The sequence below is a fragment of the Hydractinia symbiolongicarpus genome, chromosome 6 (assembly GCF_029227915.1).
Source record: "Hydractinia symbiolongicarpus strain clone_291-10 chromosome 6, HSymV2.1, whole genome shotgun sequence".
Classification (NCBI taxonomy): Eukaryota; Metazoa; Cnidaria; class Hydrozoa; order Anthoathecata; family Hydractiniidae; genus Hydractinia; species Hydractinia symbiolongicarpus.
In genome coordinates this window covers 13,373,357-13,397,854 of record NC_079880.1, presented here as the reverse complement: position 1 = coordinate 13,397,854, position 24,498 = coordinate 13,373,357, and the positions used below count along the sequence as shown (strand labels likewise).

The 24,498-nt window shown below is 33.2% G+C and overlaps 1 protein-coding gene across 1 annotated transcript; it reads right to left on the bottom strand.

Annotated features, from left to right (window-relative positions):
• Nucleotides 1-2,670: 2,670 nt before the first annotated feature.
• Nucleotides 2,671-23,851, bottom strand: LOC130647082 (von Willebrand factor D and EGF domain-containing protein-like). Its single transcript, XM_057452810.1, has 19 exons — nt 23,677-23,851; nt 22,773-22,946; nt 22,477-22,680; nt 22,006-22,068; nt 16,373-16,638; nt 15,817-15,906; nt 14,958-15,272; nt 14,226-14,363; nt 12,757-12,945; nt 9,693-9,865; nt 8,577-8,767; nt 8,206-8,486; nt 7,475-7,715; nt 7,217-7,353; nt 6,827-7,093; nt 6,626-6,740; nt 5,876-6,230; nt 5,544-5,584; nt 2,671-3,482 (listed from the first exon to the last, which is right to left on the bottom strand). The coding sequence occupies exons 1-19, from the start codon at nt 23,735-23,737 to the stop codon at nt 3,226-3,228; spliced, it is 3,558 nt and encodes a 1,185-aa protein (XP_057308793.1). The 5' UTR covers nt 23,738-23,851; the 3' UTR covers nt 2,671-3,225.
• Nucleotides 23,852-24,498: the final 647 nt, after the last annotated feature.

Sequence of the window (24,498 nt, the reverse complement as noted above, 5' to 3'; positions counted from 1 at the left end):
TGGCGTTCCCCTTGGATCTGCTTACCCAATTCAGGCAAAAACACTCTCGGTTATTCGAACTTCAGTTATTCGAATAATTCGGTTATTCGAAGTGATTTTTATTCCCCTTGGGGCCAATTATAGGCTAAGTCACCCTCAGTTATTCGAATTTTTCTTATTGGGAGAACGTCGAGTGAGAACTTTGATTTTCTGCGATTAAAACACTTTTTTTCTTCAAAAAATCAGGTTTCAATATTCATGGCTATTTACACTCTTCAATCAATTTCTTCAAAAGTTCAATATTCTCCTTCGGTCCAGAGAATTGAAGCAAACAGGGGATCCTCAATCCCTTATCATCTCCAAAGTTAGTTCTTTTCCCTGTCACTTTTACTTTGCAAGTACACAACATCTCTGACTTCAGAAAGTAAAATATCGTTTTGGCAAATTTTCCTGTTTTTCCTTTAGGCAAATGACCAACAATATCTCCTTTTTTGCAGACCGCCACTGCATATTTGTCTATGTCGTTTGTTGGTTCCATTCATATTTTAAAACCTGTTAACAATTTGTTCAAATTTATTCTTTCTTCAAAAAGTAAAAATTCTTTGTGTTTACACGCTCAACTGAACCACAATGCCTCAATTACTTAAGAAAAGTCCATCCCATTAAGGTTAAGTTGAAAATCTGGCGGGAAAACGAATTTTTCAGTTATTCGAACTCCCGGTTATTCGAAGTAAATTCTTATCCCCCTTGAGGCTTCGAATAACCGGGAGTCTACTGTAGTTGTATTCCTTAGTAATAAATAAATAAATTCTAATAGTAGTAATAGCAAATAATCTTATTTGTTTTTATACAAGAAAATCCAAAATCCGGATAAGGACCAATATGAAATATCAAATTGTAACATGTCTACTATTCCTATTAGTGCAGGTTACTTTTTGTTTAAAAGATGCTATTAAGCCTAGCCTATCTATGATGCCTAAACACTTGATCTTATATGTTTTTCTAATTCTTGTATCTTTTTTAGATAAAGTTTGTCTCGGTGATTCAATCGATGTGTCCATCTTGTATGAGCATGTTATGTATTATAACGTGCTAAAGTATATAAAACACAGAAAGCAAGTCTTCCAATTATTGTCTGCGATACATGAAGACAATCCTGGAAAATACAACTTTCAGTTTCCCACCAGACAAAGTCGTGGCGATTTTGTGTTATACTCAAAATCGATATTTCAATCGGAGCTTCGAAAGCAGGATGGGTATTCCTTAAATAGACCTATGGATTATCATAGACACGACTTGTTATGGCGTATTCAAAGTGCAATCAGAGATGACTTAACCGAAGACTATAACTCATTGTCCAAAATCAAAGTGTTATTAGTCATAACTTTAAACCCCATTCCTAGACAAGTCATAGAAAAGATCGTGCCGTTTTACAAAGAAAAAATTATTATAGTTAATTTTGCTATAAGTTACACGGATGATATGAACAAAGATAAGTTTATCATGAACAAAACATTGGAAGTTTATCGGTATGGTTTCTATCAAGTTTACAAATTTATTCGTTTGCTGAACGAAAAAAGGAAGAGAATTTCCGTGTGCTGAAGTTACGAACAACTAAGGTTATATGACTAATGTAAAAAAAAAAGGGTAGTTAAATTATGCTATGACACCAAATTGTGGATTTTTAACCCTTTTCTTCCTACCACCTGTAGAGTGAGTGGCCTTAGTTATCATTTTAGAAAAGTTATATCTCTAAATCTATTGACTTTTTGGACCCTCCAGAAAGTAGATTGAATCTCCTACAAGATATAGGAGTTGCGGGGCGCCCTATCCAAATGCACAGGGCCATGCAGCGAAGTTTTTTACTTTCTTTTTAAAAAAAATGCACTCCTTTTCGGGATAGAAAGAGTTAGTAGCAAGAAAATGTTTTAAAATTTACGACAAGCATGTTTTATATTCAGTCTTTTTCGACTTTAAGGCGTAAAATAGCGTCAACGAATATATATTGAAAATATACAATCACATGATCACAACCCTACACAGGTTAAGATAAACATGGTGAAAAGAAGCGGGACAAAAATTGTAAATTACTTCTTTCTTTCAAGATGATTTTGAGGTAATAATATGTTAGAAGATAAAAACTATTTAACATAGTGTCATTTTAAGCGCTTCAAACAAAAGGATTTCACATAGAACCACCATGCTCTCAACAATGGTTTTAAAATCTTTTCCAAGCTATTTATTACCTTTTCCACACATTGGTTAAAGAAAACAATTAACTCTTATGTTACTCCCACCCAAAAGTCACTTTTACTGATATGTGTGTACTGCACAGACTGCAGTTTATTTTACCACTAAACAAATTACGTACCAGAAGGGTGTTTTTATTTTTAAAAAAGTAGCACATTAGTCATACTGAAAGTAAAATGCATAGTTGTAGTATATGTTAATTTCTTTTGTCTTGATCTCGTAGTTTGTTTCGCAACCCTTTAAGCCGCATTTCTATTAATAATGCGTAATTTTATTTGCAAAATTAGCAGCAAACTCAAATTTAATTGTCAAATCGATGGTTGAATGAGAAATTTCTGGGGATGAATTTTTATAAGATTGTTTATTTTTAAATACTGACTGAGGGCAAACGAATGGATTTAGCACCCAATGTATTGCAAAATAGTACAGCAAGAAAAGAAAAACACGTTTATCTTTATTCCCAGTACATATTGGAAACAAATTTATCTTACATGAAAAAAATAAAGCAATTAAACAATCCGTTTTAAACCAGAGTAAATAAATATGCAAAGCAAAGCAACATTGGAATCGATAGTCAATCTAGACATCACGGCGAATCTGTCTGGGAAAATTTCAACCTTTGAAATACAGTCACACATTGTAAGTCCCCATTGTTGCTTACGTCTTAAAGGTATTCTTAAAAATGCATGAATTAAATTTAGGATTTTTTTGCTTTTACCCGGATAAATATATTTCACTACTAGTTTTAAAATAGTTTTAAAAAAAAGGAACCGTAATGGTGCAAAAAAATTATTAAAATTACAATCTAGTTATATGTTTCCCTAAAATGAATTCTTGTGAATTCTTGTTTCAAGAAAGTTGCAACAAAGTTTGTTAATCCTTATTTCCTTCACTTTACGTTTTAAGAAATATCAGAAAAATATCAGAAATTTCAGTATAATATAATCAATCAGAGAAACGATCATTAAAATGAGTCATGTCCGTCTAAAGACCTGTTTAATTTGCATAGCCCTTGTTTACTAACGAACCACTCTTCCCAACTTCGCCAATAGATGCTTTAGGATTGACTTTTGAGTTATAAACGACAGACGCTTGACCATTTGATTTGATATCTACTGATTGTCTGTACTTCTTTCTGTAAATCCAGACAGTAACACCAAAAATCGCCAAAATTAATACGACCACACCAGCAACAACAGCTACGATAACCATGGTGATCCCGTCACTCGAGGAAGAAGATCGGTCCGGCGTTTCTAAAAACAACTTTTGTTTTGATGGCTGAAATGCCAGATCTATTTACGTTAAGAGCTGATCAGATGGATTTTTTTTGATATCCTGAATTTGGCAAATCAATTTAGGTTCATCTCAGGAGTTTCTATTTAAAACATCCGTTGCCGATCTGCATGTTTCTGCCTTGTTTTCAAAGTCTCGCTTGTAAATTATAAATGTAACCGTTGCTTATTTCTGCGTAAATTTAGATTATTTTTCTACCGTCAAACATACGTTTATTTTGTAATTTGATAGTTCAAAATCAATTTTTAAACATTTCTTGATATATGAAGAAAAAAAGGAAATTCAGCAAAGTTGAGGGAAATTGTTGGGATATTATGGTAAAATGAAGATGAAAAACAAAACATGTCAAAAAATAAAATTGCAAAGAAGTAAAAGTAAACCATCACCCAACGAACAAAAAAAATTAGAGATAGGATCAAATAAATCATACTTTCTTTTGTTCTATCAAAAAAAACAATAGCCACCATTTCCTTTGGAGAAAAAAATATGTGCTAATATGCAACTCCTCCTGCAGCAATACTGTGTAAAAAATTCATCAACCTTCTAACGAATTCTGCGCTAGGAGGGGACATACAGAAATATAAGATATGAAAATATATCATATCTCAGGGCAACAATTTACACAATACAAACTGTAAACACTAGCTGGATCGTTTTGTAAGTAGGAAAATAAACTTCACCAGCAATAATTTTTATACTTCAACGGAGCTAGGTGTTTTTTTATCTTCCGCATAGTTATTAATGTGTTTTTTGAAAGTTTGGCTTTGACATTAAAAGAGAGCTAACGGTTGATAACAAGTTGTGCTTAATTATAATGTAAATACAAACTGTCTTATTTTTTTTTATATTTGTGAGCTTTGGTTCTCGAGAAATTTAAGGCAAAGTAGTCCTACGGCCACCGCAATGACAGTGTCGGTTAGGAATTTCTTTTCGGTAAAATACTAACTTGTTTGACGTAAGTGCGCAGGGATGTAAACAAACGCATTTGGAATAAACGAATCGAGGGAATGGTAACCTGTGTCTTCTGTGTTTGTTTAAGAATAATTTTATATATCATATGTTGAAATAATTGTCTCTATGAGAATAAAAAAATGTTTCATCGTTCTAAATATACATATAGGTTACGTGTATTTTAAATTATTAGGAAGTTTTTCTTGTGTTATTTTTGTATCAAAACCTCTTGAAAGACATCAAGTGTTCCATTTAATTTGTTGGACTTGAAAATGAAATTACCAATGATTATGCGCAAAAAAGTAATTTTGTGATAGCAAAACAAAACAAAACAGTCTCAAAGTTTTTCCTCGTTTATCTACTTTCACATGTTTTAAATTGTTAAGAATTATTTTTTTACGATGATGTTGATCTACTGGAGATTAACTTGTCTTCTTTATCGTTCGAACATCGCGGTAAATAACCAAGAAGTATGAGCATCCTCAGAAATCCTGCTGAGCTATGTACGTCGTGTGACGTCACAAATAAACAAATTATGTACGAACCACCCTCGCTTTTGTTCGATAATGGCGGCGACCGTTAATGTAATTATGGCTGTTTGGGGACGAAATTTGGACATACAAAATGCGAAAATATAAAAAAAATTATGCCATGCTGTTTTCGTGAGATGTAAGAATGTTTTTATTACGGAACACATACATGTAGTTTTTCCCGTTAGTTCTCCTTTAAAACACTCGTACCACTCTCGGTATGTAAAAGTCCGAATACATTAATTAAATATGTATATAATTAATACATGATTTTTTTGGATTCAGCTGTCCAAAAAGTGCATAATAATTTATCCCATTCCCAAAAAATGCAATACATTCCCTCTGCCCATGGAAGGGCAAAATGTTTCCAAGTAATCTCCAAGAATTAAAGAACATATCCAAAATCATATGTTAAGATAGTCGTTGACTCTTTATGTCCTCCCATCCTCTCCCCTTCCTTTCTGTGCTGACGGGCTTAAATTTCCATTGCTATCTTACAATATGTGAATCTTAAAAAGCGATGTTTTATGATAAACTTACTTTTAATCTCGCAAAGCTTTCCCTCAACAGCTTCATCACACCTAAAATGTTTCGTACATTTAAGATCATGTAATTGTTGCTTGTTGTAACAATTTTCTAGCAAATCCTTAACTTGAATTTCGCCTCAAAAACTAGATAAATATTTTTCATTAATTTAAAATCCTGAAATCTGACTGCCTTTAGAATTGACTCCATGTTAGTACTGCAGAAATTATCGCTTCATTAGTTTCATTACGCTTTCACGGTGAACAGGGAGCAGAAATATCCACTGCATCAATAAAAAAATTAGCAATTTTAGTAGCAACCTAGGCTTTAAGGAAAAAAAAACACACCTTTCTCCTTTACATCCATCAGGACACTTGCAAGTACTTTGACCATTCTTCCAGATACACATACCACCATTCGGTTCTTCACATGCGCATATCTCTACTTCAACTACGAAGTTTTGTGTGGCGCCTAAACCACATGGATCAATAGCTTTAACTTTAAATTCATATATTCCAGCTTTAGTAGGATCCCACGTAAGTACACCATGTGAAGAGATTGTGATACCATGATTGTCACCAACAACCTCATATCGCAGCGTCTGCTTCTCTGGATCAGACGCAGAAACCACATAATGCCACTTTTGTAATCTGAACGTCCTTAAGTTGTTTACAGGAGCTTTGATTATTGGCGGTTTGTTTGCTAAATCAATACAGACAATGTTTTGGGGAGTTACATTTTGAATATTAATGGAAAAAACAGGCAATATGTCTGATATCGCCCATATTTATGTTAAACTACCCTACATATACTATTTTTTTCAGTAAACGTTCATAGAAATAACATAACAAAATATATATAAAAGAAAAAAGTAACAGCACTTTAGAAAACTTCACCTTTTTTCTTATAAGGACCTACAAATGTTGTGAAGTTCTACGCGGCTAGCCTACAGAAGCGTTTGAAATATCATAAGCCTACACGCGATAACATGGTTGCTTTTTATGTAACAAATGTTTAGCATGAGTACCGTCTTTCAAAATATAGAGGCTTCGACCATGAACGCTTTAACAAAAACCGTCCTTTCGTTTATTGCGTACCTGTTCTTTTAACAAAACCAGATCCGTTTTTCTTTGGATCACAAATTTGACACCAGTTATTTGGATTTGTATCACCTGGTGCAAAACAGTAGTTTTTAACTTTGCAGGTGTTTCTCTACAAAAAATAAAAATATAAAATGTATTTTACAGCAAGAAAATGTGTTTGAACATGATCAAGCCATTCTATGAAGTTTTGATCACCTTCCAAAAGCAACTTTTAAAATCTTTGCTGCAATTCATACACTTTGAATCATAAACCAGAAACAATGTCTTCTTTTTGCTAAATTTTTCTCCATCGTTTGAAACTGCTATTAAAAATCCACCAGTCGGTTTGCCGGATGATTTGCTAGGATTTCCATCAATCTCAACAGGAATGTAAGGCAAAAGACAAGTTATTTCACCAAAACTAAGCAACTGGCCAACGCCATCGGTTTTTCGAGTTGTCTCAACATATGACATTTCACCAATCTACAACAAAGGCAAGAGTAGTCTGATATCTGTGCCTCAAAATTGATGACTATACCTCATGAAAGTTTTTTTTAATAATGAAATCTAGTATCAGGAAAGTATATCATGGAGTACTATACATACGATCACTTCTGTCATTTGACAAGTCAAGTTCTCTGATTCCATGAAATCCATTCCTATCACTCTAGTTCGGATGCAGTCTCGTTTTCTGACATCACAAAGACCATGCGTAGGAATGCCAATCAAAACAGGAGCTTGCCCTAATTTAATACAATTTAGTAAATACGTCAAATGTTCAAGCCGCACATTTAGCAGCTTTAACACTTTCCTAGGAAAAATGCCATGTTATGTAGTATTTATTTAAATTACAAAATGACAAACCTTTCTTCAATGAACAATCTGCAGAAACATATTCTGAATCACAAATGCAAGTTGCATTTTGACAGGTTCCATGGCCACTACACTCATTTGGACAAAGACTGTTTCCAATCTCCTCCGGAGGGGCAATTGCACCTGTTGAATCGTTTTTCCAGTATTTTAGATCAGTTAAAGTTTTTTCCTTGCAGTCACTCTTCATGGCATCCAAAGCTGAAGCGATACCTATTTGGTAAACATCAGTTGCCTGCAATGATAAAAGAAAAAAAATTATACTTAAAAAATAACAACATTAACCTTGATAGAAGTACTACTGTTCCGTTTTTTAACCTAAGACTCCATTGGTTAGTTTTAGGGTTATTGTGTGCTTAGAATTTCGCCTGATACGAGTATATTTTAGTTTAGTTTTTGCAACGTAAATAAGTTAGAGGTTTAGGTTTTTGGTAAAACGTTGTTAGGGACATTACGGAAGCTTCTCACACCTTTATGCCACTACACACTATTTCTAAGGCTATAAAACAACTTTCATCTTTCAATGCCACCCACAATCTTATGTAAAATGCCCATTGAAAACTTTTCTTTTCGAAGGACAGACTACATCAATACAAAGGGACTGAACCTTCCTAGAATATGTTGTTTTTTTTTGTTTTTTTTTGTTATTACTTTGTCTTTGCTTATTTGCTGTTATATTATTTGAAGTTACTCAAACAAAAATGTCAACTTTTATAAAAGTTTACCTTGACATCAAATATGCATTGCTCGACGAATGCACTTATGTTATAATTAACTATGATATTAAAGCATGCCCTTCCTGCAAACGAGTCTTTAAGAGCTTTAGTACAGTGGTACTTTGCACTAGCTCTGGTCTTTCCAGTTTCAGTTGGAAAATCCGGTAAAGTACCATTGATTTGCACTGGATCGTAAATATATCTCCATTCGTCCTCATCGTCATCTGGCAATATGATAACATTGGCATCAACAATATCTCGTTTTTTGCGACGACCACAATTCTTAGGGTCTACAAAGAAGATATATATTATGTATTATATTCCTAATTTCTCCGACAGCAACGTTACAACTCCTACTATTTTTTTATTTAATCATGTACCTGCGGAAATAACTCTTCTATAACCTTCGGAGTCTTGATGGTATCTAGGTCTACGTTTCGTTTGCGCACAGCTTACTTCTTTCTTGTTTTCTGCATCTCTTTTACATATGCAGTATTCTCTAGCACGGGTTTGCAGACATTTTTTAGATCCATCGTCTTTGTAGGAAAATAAACTTTCACCAACCGGTATTCTACAAATACAATATTGTTCTGTAAAAGAAAGAACACCAAAGAAATTTTTAAAAACATCACTTTTTAATGTCACAAATAAAATATTTAATCAAAATCAAGCAGATTTATACCTCATTGGTAACTAGAAACCGGCGATTACGTTAGTAGGAAAAATCACCAGTCCAGGAAAACTAATAGTGGGGAAAGATTTAATAGTCGGGGAACATTTAATCACGAATAAGTGGCTTTTCCCTATGTAAGGTTGAATCTCAGATAAAGAAACAATAAGTTAGCTACAATTGGTTAAAAGTTAAATTTTACTGTGTATTTTCTATCCTAACATTATTCCTTTCCTGTAAGGTGCTGTATTTAAAGGAAAAAAATGCATCTTTAAATTTCCTCGTAGGAAGTTTAAATCATGCATTTAGTTCATGCACAGAGGTGCTAATTGTTGTGCTAATGTTTGTAGCTAAATTTCAAAAAATGACATCATGAACAAAATTTTTTTAATGTCACATAAAACCGATTGTGAGAACTACTGGAAGATTAAGGTGCAGTAGCTGAAAAAAATACCATCGCAGTCTGTAAAAAAATTAAACAAACAAATAAAAATTAAAAAATGTTTATAAATACACATATTTTGGATATTCATTGCAGCCTCATGTATTTGTTTCGAGAAATGCTTTAGAGGATCTCAAGCACAACATTCTATAATAACGTTTCTTCATTCACTCTATGTTTATATTAGACATTTCACATTTATTATTTTATTTTTCTACGGGGACTAAGACCCGTTTATTTTAGATGTTTTTATGTAAATATGTATAAAATAATATGTAAAAACGGAATATGTAAAAACGGAAGTGTGTCGCAAATCAATGTATATTCGACATTGCGCATAGCTATTTAAACCTGTAAATGAAACGTAAAAAAAAGAACAATTACATCCATTGTTTAGGAACGTGTGTATCATCGTGTACGTTTCCGTCAAAATTTCCACATAATCCAGTCGTTCTATTATTGTCATCAGGTGGTACTTTAACCGTTATGGTTGCAGCAGCTATTGCGTTGTGTAAACTTACTACGAATTCGACCGAAGCACCAGAAGGAAAATTTATCTAGAAACAAAAATTATTACAATTTTAGTTGATCATAGGAATAAAGGTGATAACACTTATCATTCAGTTAAAAAATCAGTGCTATATGTCGCAGACCCGAATTTAGTAAAATATAAAACAACTATTTAAATCAATTTTCGAGACTTTTGTTTCATTTTTTATTTATAACTTGTATATTTTTATTGTAATGTATTTCTATATTAGATTTACGCACTTTGGACTTGTCGAAATTCACTTGTCAATGTTCATTATTTAATATAATCTAAATTCTTAAACAACAAATCCTAATCAACATAGTCAACCAAATCCACTTTTTCCGATACTTTTTGGCACCTGATGTGAATTATTCCGCAACTTTTATGATTTTAGAATACGGCTACTATTAAATAGGCATCAAGACGCCGTGCAAAACCCCCAAGTTACTGTGTGACACGGCGTAGAACGTTGTCGGAAAATGTTCCCAGTAAAAGTTCAAAAAAAATTCTTAGTATGGGCTGAGCGCATAGTAAAGATAAACAATGTCGCACACCCATATAGATGTAACACCCTTTTCCTAAAAAAATTTATCGTAACTTGGGTTTAATAGAAACACAAAAAACAGTCTATCGTTAAATATCGTTTTTTGTGGCAGCCACAAAATAAATTTTAGGCGAGGTAGCAAAAATTAAGGAACGTCTTAATCCAAAAATCTAATAAAATAACTACTATAACGACACACAAAAAAACTATGTTTCATAAATAAATATTCATATTCCTTCCAAGCAACATTTTTACAAAGTTTTTATGGCTGTGTGGGTAAAAAAGAGGCAAGTTTGAGATGTATTTACCAATAAACATAAAAATAAGTCCTTTAGCTCAAGATAACCAAGAATATTTTACATACAATCGTAGTTCCAGCCATTTTATAAACTTCGGTAATACTTCTTGAAATTTTATAAACATATTTTACAGCCAATAATAATATTATTTTCGTAATTTGGTTCGCTTTTATACAACATACATCCAACTTTGAACAATGAAGTTTGTTGTGATGAGATAGTGCCAAATTTGATAAATACACAGACCGGGGGCTTTCAACAAAAAATCGAACGCGCAATATGGCGGTTCCAGCTTTGTTTACAAATCTTTATTTTCTTTATCTTTACTCATGAATTAGTTTACTAAGTTCAGTAATAAAAATAAATATATTTTCGTCGTGTTATTCAATTAATAGCATATTTGCTATTTTGATCTTTAGCTTGAATATTATTTTTAAAAAACAGTGTGATCATCGAATCGTGGCCATCAATGTAGAGAAAAATCTAATATTGGTTCTGAATAATCACCAGTTTGGCAAATGTGTAAAAATACCGAACCATAAAATGAATGATTCAGCATTCAAGGATAAAAGTAAAAACTGTTATTTTGTAATAAACTTCTAATGAAGAGATTTTCTGGATATAATGTGAGTATAATAACGTGTTGCTGCGCTGCAAAGTTTTAAACCACAAATTCACTTTTTTTAAAGAAGCAAATTTAAATTATTACCCCTTAATATAAAAACAGCAAATATTTCAGCAAAATCATTTTTTACCTGATTTGATGCTAACTAAATATTACAAAAACTAAACAATTGTCAAGATTTTGCGAGATATTCCAGACCAGCGGATCTGGTCTTTGAAACTATCTCAGGCATCATGAATTTTCAATCAGCATCCGTGTCACGGCTGTTCGCCTCTTCTTTAACACACGGTTGAGCGGTTATTTCAGGTATATAGTATACCTGAAATAACCGCACATCCGCATAGGCGTAATATCCTTTTCCAAAAAGCTATATCATAACTTCGATTTATGTGAAAACACAGAAAGCAGCCCGTTGTTACCCTTTCCAGCTAAGACAGTCACATTTCATATAAAATTAAAGTTTTAATATTTTAAATCGATAAAAATACGTTTTGAAATCCAAAACTTCTGTCTTAAAAATACCTGTAGAAGATTTTTTATATATATAATGCAGTCAACTAATGTTACAAAAAAATAACGTTTTATGCACACAACATCCAAATTAACTCAGGACACATGTTAACTGTTTCAGATCAGTAAATGGTCGTTAAGAAGTGTTAAGAAACGTTTATAACGCTTTGAGATTAGCCTTTCAGTCATATCCCTATATAATTTGTGTCACAGTATACACAACAAAACCAATTGCAATATGTTTTTTAGGGTCACTGAAAGTGTTGTTTTAGATGCCACAAATAGCAACAGATTTAGGAATGAAAATTTCCAACATAGTTGTTTATGAGAAAAACATTTCTGCCGTACAACAATTCACAATGCAACGTATGTCAGACTTCTGCACTCCATTTGCTTTTCTCTATGACTAAAGAAAAGTATGTACATCGTACTCTGTGCTAAGCAACTGATCTATGATGCAAAACGGTTATTTGAGCGAAAAAATGCAAACTAGTATGTCGTTTTAAGAAATAAAACGATCATATCTCATGTAGATCGATATCCCGCCCTCTGCTCCTTGCCAAGGTTGATATCGCCCAGTAAAAATTAGTCAAAGTAACATCTTTTAGACTACTCAAAGCAACATTAGAGTTCGTAAAAAAGGAGGTTAGCAGCCGTTTTATTATTTGTTCATAGTTGTAATGGGTGGAAGGTTTAACATATAAACTCAGTAGCTATCTAGCAATGAAGAATAAAAAGAGGCAGGAAAACGAGTACCGTGTGTCATGCATAAAAATAAAAAGTGTAAATTATATTTTATGATGTGAAAAAATGTCCCTTTTCTCACAGAAGAAATAAGTAAAAACAAAAACAGCTATCAAAAATCCAACCAGGCCTGACGGAAACAACCCAGTATAAAAGATTTAAGAATAACAAAAAGTGCAGAAAAGTATACTTACTTCAAGTGTTCTTCCGTCATTGCTTCTTCCCACAGTTGTCAGACGCGGTTGAACAGTACTGAGAAACTTAACACCCACAGTGTATGGAGGAAGGCACATATCAATAACAACGACATCATCCCCTTCTCTTGCTGCGACAGCACAGTTACACGGGTAAGTAGCATTACAGTAATGAGTTCTCACGTGTACCTAAAAAGGATTACAAGAACCTTTTTCATAATGCTTTTCCTTTTTCTTCGTGTTTATAGCTTTATGTGTTAAAGAGGCGTGTATCCTGCTGTATTGCTACTAAACATATCATTTACATCACCTGAACCCTATTAGCACCTGGAGTTGACTGGACATAAGTTTTGGGCATGTAGTTAATGCTAAACATTTGTGCCTTTTTCTAAATTCTATTGAAGCTTGTGAAAAAATTTATTTTTATAAAAAATTATATTTTGCAGGGGAAGTTGCAATTCTTCGATAGTGGTAATTTTTCTAAATTTTAAAAAGTGGTTTATAAGCAGATGCTGTATTGATTATAGAATTATTAAATAACTAGTATTTAGGCCGTGGAAAAATCCACTAAAGATACCGAATAAAAAAATAGCGAAATAGTTAGCGAAATTAACCATAAAATTTATTTTTCTTTTTGTCAAAACGTTTTGTTGTTAATTCCATTCAAGCGGGAATAAATAAAACTAATATGTTTTTCATATAACAGTAGACAATAGACACGTGCTTAAGGGAATAATAAAAATTAATTACCCGTGAATTTGATGTAAAAAAGTTTACATAATTACAGAAAGGTTTTTATGAGAGCAATGAAATAAATTACCTGCAACTTTTTAAAAATAAAAATAGTTTTAAATCAATTTCAAAAAGCACTCAAAAGACAGAATAAAAATAAAAGTTTAGCAAAAGTGACATGTTATCGCGGTTATTTCTCTAGAAAAAACAACACATCCATTTTGCCTGTTACAGACACACGGAACTGGCGTATTATTATATAGATAAGGTCTTGCTAATGAGATATATGGCTCCCAAGTATGAAACACAGACCAGATTAAAAAGAAATATCGATCCAGCGGAATTAAGTCATTTATGACGTCATTGTATTTTTTTCCAGACCTTGAACATCTTTAAATGCTATGTTCTAAACACGTCCGAATTAATGACATAAAATCAAAATTTCTGAAGAACAAATCGTTTACCTTTATCGTTAAAACTAAGAAACGTAAATTATGACGCCATGAAATCAAATTTTTTTATTCAGTTAAAAAGTCTACCAAAAATGTTTGAAAAGATTCATTACAATTAAAAAAATGAAAAAAATACCTATCCTAATTCCTTAGCATTTAAGATGGCCGACAGAAGTAAGATATAGGGGTCTACTACCAGAGATGCAAAAAGTAGTATATTTGCTTTTTTTGTAATGTGACATTTCAAACATTTTGCACAAGAACGATAAGGCTTCACATGTTTACCTGGAACAAGCGCGCTGTACTGTTTGTAAGAACGAGATCTCCAACATAATCATAATAATATCGCATTCCGTCAAAGGTAATTACATGAGGCTCGCCAGACGTTTGGCAACTTCCGGAAGGTTCATCTTTTACTTTAACCTAAACATATTTTTATACATAACAATATTTTTATACATCATCATGCTGTTAGTGTACATTTATGTGCCTTTATATTGTAGTATAATCACAAAGAAAAAAAGATGTATACTTTTTACATTAATACATGCAGACTATTTTAAAATTTGTAGTGTTGCACCATCCCCTTAAAAACGTGTTTTAAAACAAAAACTTCATTTCAACTTCTTCCACAGCATGAAAACATTGTAATTATTTTTTTTTGTTTTTACCTCGTATAAAATGAAAAGAAACAAAAAACAAGCATGAGGTTTTACATCCATTGCAAGCTTTTTAAGCCAACGTTATTGTATATATATTGGAGATAAACTATCCATCTTTGTTAGAATTACATAGCATAATAAAAATAACGGATAACGCACAATTAAAAACTGCCATAGTTTTTTGGTTTCAATGGATAATGAAATTCAGCTCATAAAATACTCCTTATTAACCCAGGAGTACGCACCGTCTTCTTAAAGACCCTTTTTGTTAAAAAATAATTAGCTTTCTGAACCTTGAGTCGTTATTGTTGGCTGAGGATATGTATCTACCTGCAAATATAAAAATGCAACTTACCACCACATTTGATATACTTTTATAACAATTCCAATCAACAGGATTGGCGTGTTCTGCAACATTAAATCGGAGATGTATGTATTTGTTTCCACCATTGACCCAATCAGTCTTAGCAAAAACTGTGATATTCTTTGATCTTCCAGCTACACCGTTCGTAAAGTTTAATTCGCAATTACTGGAAGAAAGATCTGTACCGTTTTGACCATATTCCAACCTTACAGCACAATGTCCTTCACATACCACAGGTATTGTTGTTGTAACAATAATATGTTTACGATCTTTACCTTCTCGCAGCTCTAATTTCTTTGGATTAATCTACGGTTGAAAATGCTTAAATATTTCAGAATTCTTTATCCACTAAAATTATAGAAGTAGGAAATCGTCAAGATGCACGTACATTTACAAAACTTTTTTTTAAATAGTCGCAAGATAGAAAAGAAAAACTGAAAAAAAGTCATTAAAAACACACACAAGCTTTCAAAAATACTAACTCTTGTTTTTTCTGTGTGTTTTCATTAGTAGTATTTTTAGATGACATTTTAACCCCACCTAAGCAGGCATTTTACACACAACCCTAGGATGGTTCTTTTCAATTCGAAGGGAGAACGACAACTTCTTGTAGGAGGTTTAAATCTGATCTGCATATCACATTGAAAAAACTTTTAATCGGTAACGTTAGTATATGAGATTTAAGGAAGAATATATCGTTTACAAAGATATGCAGGTAAGTCGAGAATACAATACTAGTGCTGCTTAAATTGTTCTACCAATGCAAAAAAATATGCGTTTAAAGGTAATTAAACAACTGCACAAGAAACCATCCCTTTTCCCTATAAACGAAAACAGTCACCGTACTTACCTCAAAGCCAGCATAGAATTCATTACTTTTTCTTGCAGAACTTTTTATCTCAGGAGCGTCAGAATAGTAGGATCTAACTTTGCAGGAAATCTGTAAAAAAATAGTTATGATTGTGAGAATGATTCTGAAGGTGCAATAAACGCTTTTTTTAAGCAAAATTTCCATTTAGATTTAATGTTGCTTAAGTTTCTACATTTTACAGGCCGGATTATTGCTTACTGCAGACAATCTGCCAAATTGACGTATTTTCTTGCGTAGGATGATGCAGCAAACTTACATGACTTTTAGAAGTTAAAAAACGTCGGAAATATAGCTGTTTTGATAATCCCTGCTGCTCTTCTTTCTTTTTTTTTACTTATTAACTTTAGATTGGTGGTAGTTTACAAGTTGCTTCGTTTTCCAAAGGATTCATATTCTAGTATGTTAAGTTGCTAAGGTACTATTTCTAAACTTGTTTTTTGAATAAAGTTAATGGGTATTGTTGAAACTTGCGTAAAAATGTCTTTCAAAGGTAATTTACTAAAGCAAAAAGTATATGAGAAAATTTCATCCATACTTTGTGACCAAGACAGAACAAAGGCTTTCCTCCATTTATTCCATACGTGTTGTTGTTTTCTAAGTACGCTTCGGTCTTGCCTACATCTACAAAACGATTTGTTTGCTGTATTCTCTCCTCAGGTAGACCTTGATACCATGCCACAATATGATAAATATTAGCACCAGTTTCTTGTGGATCAAATTCACACTTGAAGCGAATACGCTTGGTTTCGTTGTTTATGTCTACTGACAATACTGGGTCTCGTTTCAACTTCGGATAGCGTGCTATATGTATAATATGCAAATACAATAACATTTTTAAAAATAAATATTTTACGTCATCAATGCTTTACGGCACTGTAATTAAAAGGGGTATTTTCCATGATTACAAAAGGCAGGCTGTGTGTTGTATCACCTCTCACCTTGCAAGAGTTTGTACAAATAATAGCTTTTAAGTATGTAAAGTAAAAGCAAAAAAGGAAGTGAACTTTTATCCAAATTACTTTGATTATGCGACACTAGTAGTTTATCAGCGTTTTCCATGCTAGCATGGGTTAGACAGGGTATATTATTTACCCTCTTCCAACCTGATATAGACTGTGCTAGATCTAAGGTCAAATTTTTGCGAAGCAATTGAGCTTTGCGAGCGAAGCGAAATTGTGGAGCACGTTTGCTACACGCGAGGTATACCAGGAGAATTATTGAGATTCTCGAAATTTCGATAGAAAAAAAATCATATAAAATCAGCGTGAAGAAGTAGGACTGATATTTTTGCACATAAAGCTAGGGTATTTTTTTTTCTAATAAAACAAATAAGTTTGGATCGAGAGGTTAAAGTATAAGTCTAGTAAAAAATGCTATAAGTACGTCTTGTACCCCCCCCCCCACCCCCGGATTTTGACCCCCCTGTCTTTTGGTCCGGATTATACGTCCGCCGAACTTGACCACACAAAGAGGAATATGCTGTGAACAAGAAACGGTAGTCGGCATTTTAGACACGTATATTTTACAGACCTAAAATATGCCTTATTTCTTTGTATCATTACTGAAAAAACATGTAGCGCATGAAGGAAACTGACCAAAATAAAATAAAAAAACTAGTGACAAAAGGGACATACAATTGGTAGTTGGAAAGTAGTGACAAAAGGGACATGGAATTCAATTGTGAAACTTTAACAAGAGTCAATTTTAGAATTAAAATGGTGAATAAAAAATCTCGAATAAGTGAAGAAAATTATTGTCTTTTATTCCACCCGGCTGATAATAAGCTCGATGCATCCCTACAGGGCTAAGGTGGGGGGAGCTTGCGTGTTCAGAAGACAGGGGGCATGGTCATTAGTGGAGCAGAAACATCATATCAAAGTACTAGAACTCAGAGCATATAAATTCGCCCTAAAAACCTTTTGTTCATTTTATCAAATTTCCAATTTGTTCATATTCAGATAGACAAAAATGATGTCACTTTCTTATATATTAAAAATGGGAGATACGTACAAAAAGGTGTTGTCAGATCTGGTCAAAGAGATCAGGGAATACCTGTTGAAACATAGGATCACGATTACAGCAGAATACTTTCCTGGAGTGTTAAATCATCAGGCGGGACACGAATCCGGATCAGTACGATATCAGAGCGAATGGAAGCTAAGATAAGCAGTGTTCCAAAAATATGCAAATCTAGAGGCGCCTAAGAGATAGATCTATTTTCCTCCAGCCTGTCTGATGAGGTGCTTTAATGCAGCTCGTGAAAACTGTAGCCATACAGTTAGCTATAGGAGGCTTTTCAAGTGTCGAAAGCAATGTCTCTCCACCGTTTATAATGATTGGTCAAGTTCTGCAAAAAGTACATGACGATAGAGCAACAGTACCAGTGATCACTTCGGCCTGTCAATCACAAAAGTCCTATCCTGTTGCCAGAACAAATAGATTTGTTAAAGGGTCCTTAAGGGACGCTACATCCACTTTTGTTTAACGGGTCACTTTAAATGGTGGTCTGGACAGTTTCAGGCAACGTTTGACAACAGAAGGGGTATCAATCAAAGCTGCAGACCTTATCTCAAATTCCAGACGAACAAGTACCCAAAGTCTTTAAGAATAAGAAACGGAGAAAGGCTGTTCTATAGAATAATTGATCCCAAATTCTGTACTGGATTAAATGGCAGATTTATTTAATCAGGGTATAGAGTATAACACCATTGCAAGGCACACATTTGTAGTCTCTGCATATCATGATTTGGTTAATAGTGTCACTGTTGGTCAAAATCCAAGAGTTTCAGCTCTTATAACAGGGATATTTAATAAAAACACTTTTCAACCAAAACATAATTTTATTCGGGATGTGGAAACAGTGCTGACTTATTTATCACAATTTAGTAAGGATAATGAAATAAGATGCTGACTTTTTTTTGTTTATTGTTTATTTTAGAAATTTTAAGGAGAGTTCACTGGTGAAACGAGTTTATCTTTCTGAACAAGTAATTTCCGAGAAACATTGGACATAGTTTCAAAAGGCTGTATTAGAAAAGCTTTAAAGAGAGGTCGTTGAAGGAATGTACTCAAGCTTTAAGCCAGAAAGCCTAATCAAGTATTAGATCGTTGGCGTCGATTTTATTCATAAAATTGGAATTGCACTGCGGGCGCCCAGCCACAATCCTTAATTCCTCTGCATCAGGTCTGCCCTTATTACCTCCTGACAAGTTTTTGTCGGTCTACATCTGGGTTTTGCCCCAGGAGCTGCCAAATCTCTACAGTTTTTTACTGAACCCTCTTCTATTCTTTCCAAGTCTCCCAACCAACTCAATTTTCTTGTATCGATAACATCGTTAATGCTACAGATACATAGCTTGCTTCTCAGCTCATTCGAAATCTCTCTGTCTCTCACACTGGCGTAGCACATCCACCATACCATTCTCATAAAAATTTTTTTTCAAACGGTCAAGATCTTCCTGCCTTACTGACCATGTGTCTCTACCATACAACATAACACTTCTTATACAGGCCTCATAAAACCTACATTTTACCTCAATCAATAAGACTCTGCCAAAGGAAGAAACTCTCTGAAGTTTTTCTGAGCAGAACCTTCACTACCCAAAATATCACCCAACTAACAGAAGTTCTCTACTATCTCTAACGAACCACTGTTGTACATCAAAGTAAGAAATCCTTCATAGTATAGAATCTCACCTTTTACAAGCTAAATGTGAGCCCTTAACCTTTCTCCAATACCACTTAAATTATTATTCACCTAATGCTTGCAAGTCTGACATAAAATTCAGTTACAAACAGCCCTTCTCATACAAACTCCACAAGGCCACTTTCCAACCACAAGGTCACAGTTGGCTTCAATGTTACTAATCATGACTTTAGATTTTGCTGAATTCACTCTTAACCCTTGTTGTTACATTTGTTGAAATTAAATACAAAGTTAGTCCTATTAAGAACGAAATGTGTCTCAATAAGCCTTATGTATAACATAGAGGTATAAAAGAAGAGGAGATACATCTTCTTTAGAGCTATTGAAATCATGCGTGATGCAGAAAAAGGTGCTGCATTCAAAGAGAACGAACTCGTCTTTAATTTGCAGAAAGTTAGAGTGATTTAAGAAACGAATTGTGGTTGGCCAATTCGGACCAATTGTCAATCAATTGAATTCATGCAAAGAATTGCCAAGTGTTGTGTGCCGGTGTTTGTAAATAAATTTAAAAAAAATTACTTTGTAAACAAAAATTCTTTAATTCCAGATAAAAACATTTTTGAGAACGACTGGAAAATTAAGATGTAATAGGTCTAGAAATTTTCTACAAAATCTCAAGTACATCATTCTATAAAGACGTTTCGTCCTTCACTTTATGTGTTCCTTTTCTTGCGATAAGAGATCTCAAATAAGCAAAACTTTAGCATACAGAAATAAAACAAAAAACAAAAGAATCATTCAGCAAATCAGAACATTCATAATGGCTCGGGCCCGCGTTTTTTACAAAAATGTTGCTTAAAAGTATGTCAGAAATAAGCCCATTGATACTGTGCAAGTATCAATGGTTGATAATAATTTTTAGAGAAGTTTTCTGAAACATTAATTGTGCGATGGTTATAACGGTGTTAAAACGACGCATGTATATGTTTAAGGCAGTTTTCACAAGAAATATTTCTCTCGTGCTTTTAATGGTTACATGTGATCCAAAGATGATTGGCTAATAAAATTCAAAAGCGACGTAGGCCCTTCAGGAAATATGTATTTTAATGCACTTTCAAAAACATAAACAAACGCAAGTATGCTTTAAATCAGTGTATATCCAATGAACTTTGCATCTCGTATAGCTTCAAAGGACGCCGTTTTCAATAGAAGTTTAAATAGAATTTAAATGGACGATTCGAGAGTTGGATCTCATTAGTTGATGAAAACAAGATGCTATTGATTAAACTTGTCCAGTATCATGTGATCATAAAGATTAGAAAAAAAGTTTTCTTTGAGCATTCTAGTAACCGTGGAACATTGCTTTAGTGATACGTGATATACTTCCAGTTGAGCTATACATTTTTGACTGTAAATTATATAGATAGGTATAGGTAAATAAATAAATATAAACGAATTAAAAAAATTTCTCCATTTTTTATTTGGGGGAGGGGGTTCGATGTGGATGATAATTTTACCACCCAATCAATTCAATTTTTTTACTGTAGATTGTGTAGATAGATATAGGTATAGAAATAAGTAATTATAAACGAAATAAATAAATTTCTCCATCTTTTATTTGGGGGGAGGGGGTTCGATGTGGATGATAATTTTACCACCCAATCAGTTTAATTTTAATAAATTTGTTCTAGATCATAAGAACTGCATTTTATGACTTTAATTTTTTCACAATTGAGAGGAGTTGTGGAAAGTTTTATTTACATTCCTAAAACAACATTTAGTAGGAGTTAGAAAGTAGTTAAAAATTAAAAAAAGATTTTTCTTATTCACTTTTTAATATAGATTATTTGTAACGAATTTTCTCCCCTTATCTTATTGTACTTGTCATTGTCACGTTGGACATATATAAAATTAATGACGCCAGGATTATATTTGTGATGTCAAATCACCTCTTTTCTTTTGGTTTGCTACTGTCCCATGACACATATTTGTCTTTCCGAGACTTCCAACAATTATTACGGATTATATATCTAATTGTCCAACTAATTAGGTTCAGCAATTTACCTAAAAACATCCACGGGGTTCCTCCTGTCATTAAAATCCATGGAGATTTGTTACTGCTTCACGCCAGTACTATCTGGAATGAGCACACTCCAATTCCTGCATTGTTTCATGAAGCAGATTGTTTAGTGTCAAAAACATTAGCGCGCTTCGGATGTTGTTTACTAACCCACACCGCTACAAAAATAAAATTTTGCAATCTACCAACTGCAGAGTACAGGCCAGGTAATGGTGGCCATTTTAGAGAAAAAGCCCAAAAACTACATTTTCCACAAATATTATATAGGGTTGTAGTTTTTCATAAATAATAAATTTCAAAAACAAATATCGTTTCACCTCGTGACATAATTGTGCATAGAATGACTTAATTATTTTTGACACAACCACTACAAAAGGGACTAGGGCCATTTTTAAAACATAACGCGTTACGCTAAAATAACATTTAAATCATTGTGACATACTTGTACAACCAGGAGTAAATCCATTTGTTGAAACTTCATTTGATTTACATCGGACTTCCTTTCCTGAAAAAGTACTCCTTTTTAATCACATTTATTTGCTGACATAAATGCAAGCTTTTTTTAAAAAAAAGACTAATAATTAGATGAGATAAAAATATTGGACTAGCATACACAGCGTCTTCCAACATTACATCTTAAATTTTCCATAGTTACTTAGTTTCATGTCGAAAGAATGTAAAAATCGGCACAACATGACATAGGGCAAGTAGACTTGGGTAATTAAAAAAATGTTTAATTAAATATCAAACTTTAGTTAAAAACGGACCTGATAAAATCAGATATAAAAAAACACAGAATTTATTAAAACACAGGCGACTCTAGTAGCACCACGCCTTCCAGAGCACTTGTAACACGTTTCCTCTTTTCTTTTGCCATCCACCCAACAGTAAACGCAATGCAATATCTCCTTACCAGCACAATATCTCATGGGACATCCTGGAGTCCGTGGAAGATCATAAACGTAATACTCGGTTGCACCTTTGATACATTTCCTTACTCTTACTGTCCACTCCCTTGCACAACAATGAGACCCGAATCGCAAACATGCCGTCATTGTTTTATTTTCTCCGACACGTGTTGGGTAAGTGCCATTTAGCCAAACTGGTCCCAACGTCCCTTTGAATAAAATTAAACAAATCATTATTTTTCGTTACATAAAAAATATGGCTTTATACAAAACATATTTTAAAGTTTGCGACTTTAATTACCGCAAGAAAAGGGTGCCGGGCAGGTAGTTGGCATTTCTCCTCCAGCTCCGCCCATAAAGCGATACCAGTTTCGTGTCCAACTGCGATCACACGCGACAGCATGACTTGAAAACGAAATCCTGAAGCCAGTGCTTCTTTGAGAGTTGATCACTTGAACATATGCATCGCATGGTTCTAAAAATATAATACATGTTTTTGCTATACAAACGTTATAAATTTCTTACATTTTATCTTAATTATGCCCTTTTATGTGCTCATATAAGATAGTTCTTGCCATGGCATATTGTGTGAGATCAAAATCAAAATATTTATAAAAAAAAGAGAAATAATGAATATACTGAAGATGTGCCTAAATCTTTACAGTACCATTAAGTTTTATTCAGCATGATTTTATTTGAGAAGTTGTTTGTGTTGCTGATGTTTTCTATTCAGGATAGTCATGTACAAGGAATGTAACAACGACGTCGGAATCGTGCTGGAAAAAGTATACGTGAGCGTATTTTTTTTGATTTATCAAAATCTTTAAGTCTGTTGCTTAACCGTTGAAAAGAAGTTGAATAATCGTTACGAGAATATTTCTCAACAACATGGAAAGGACGTTGATTACACGTTGCGAGACGTTGTTACAACGTTGAAGATACGTTAATGTCTGACGTTACATAGACGTCTAAAAAACACATCAAAAAACCTTCTTGTTCAATGTTGTATGAAGTGCTGCTAGCCCTCCATCCCAGATGCTTTTCGTCACTTCAAAAACACCCCGTAGGCTTTCAAAATAAGCAACAATAAATTTGGGTGGGGGATCCGTCTACTCAACTTGTAAGTTTTGCCAATATATTTTTTGGAGGGTTGTACTAGTTAGATTGTATACATTTATTAGGTCTTAAATGAAAACGTATTTTACCTATATTATCTGCTTTAGACCAACCAAAAGCATACAACATGAAAATCAAATATACCATCATTTTAATTTGATCTCTTGACTTCCTTTTTCCTCCTAATTCTTTCACTGAACTAAAATATGCTGCGACAAATATCGTATTTATAGAGTTATAAAAAAACAGGGGATTCACAAATTGTTTATTAAGATTATTTATTTAGATAATATCATGGCATGGACAAGCGAGTTTAATACTCGCTTTTTCATGACATGATAATAGCTGTATTATTTAATGACGATAGCCTAAGTCACACCGAATTAATTGTTTATTCTCGTTTACTCTATTAAAGTGTTTAATGAATTAATCTGTAGTATGAGCACGATAATTTTCAAATACCTAAACTTTATCACATGAATCAAAAAGATTTATGACCTGATGTAATTAATATGAATTTTTTATTGAATTTGCATGTAGCAAGAAAATACCTGAGCATATATTTTTTACTAAAGCATGGATGTACCTCCATGCTTTTAAGTTAATGTATGAAGTTTTAGAAGAGGGTAAAGATCGCGAAAGTAAACAACCAAAATTGGAATTTAGAAGAAAAAAGTATTTTTTTCTCGATTCTAGTGAATCTATCCAGCGCTTTTATGGTCATTTTAGAGCAAAAGTTTTCAAAAAATTCATCGTTTTCATGTGTGCGTTATAAAATATTCCAGCGTAGTATTGTCTTCACAAAATTCACGTCCATGTTTAAATCAATTTAAAAACATAGCTACTGAATTTTGCTTATTAAGAAAGATATAACAGCTTTCATGACACTGAAGACACAGTTTAGTTATTTT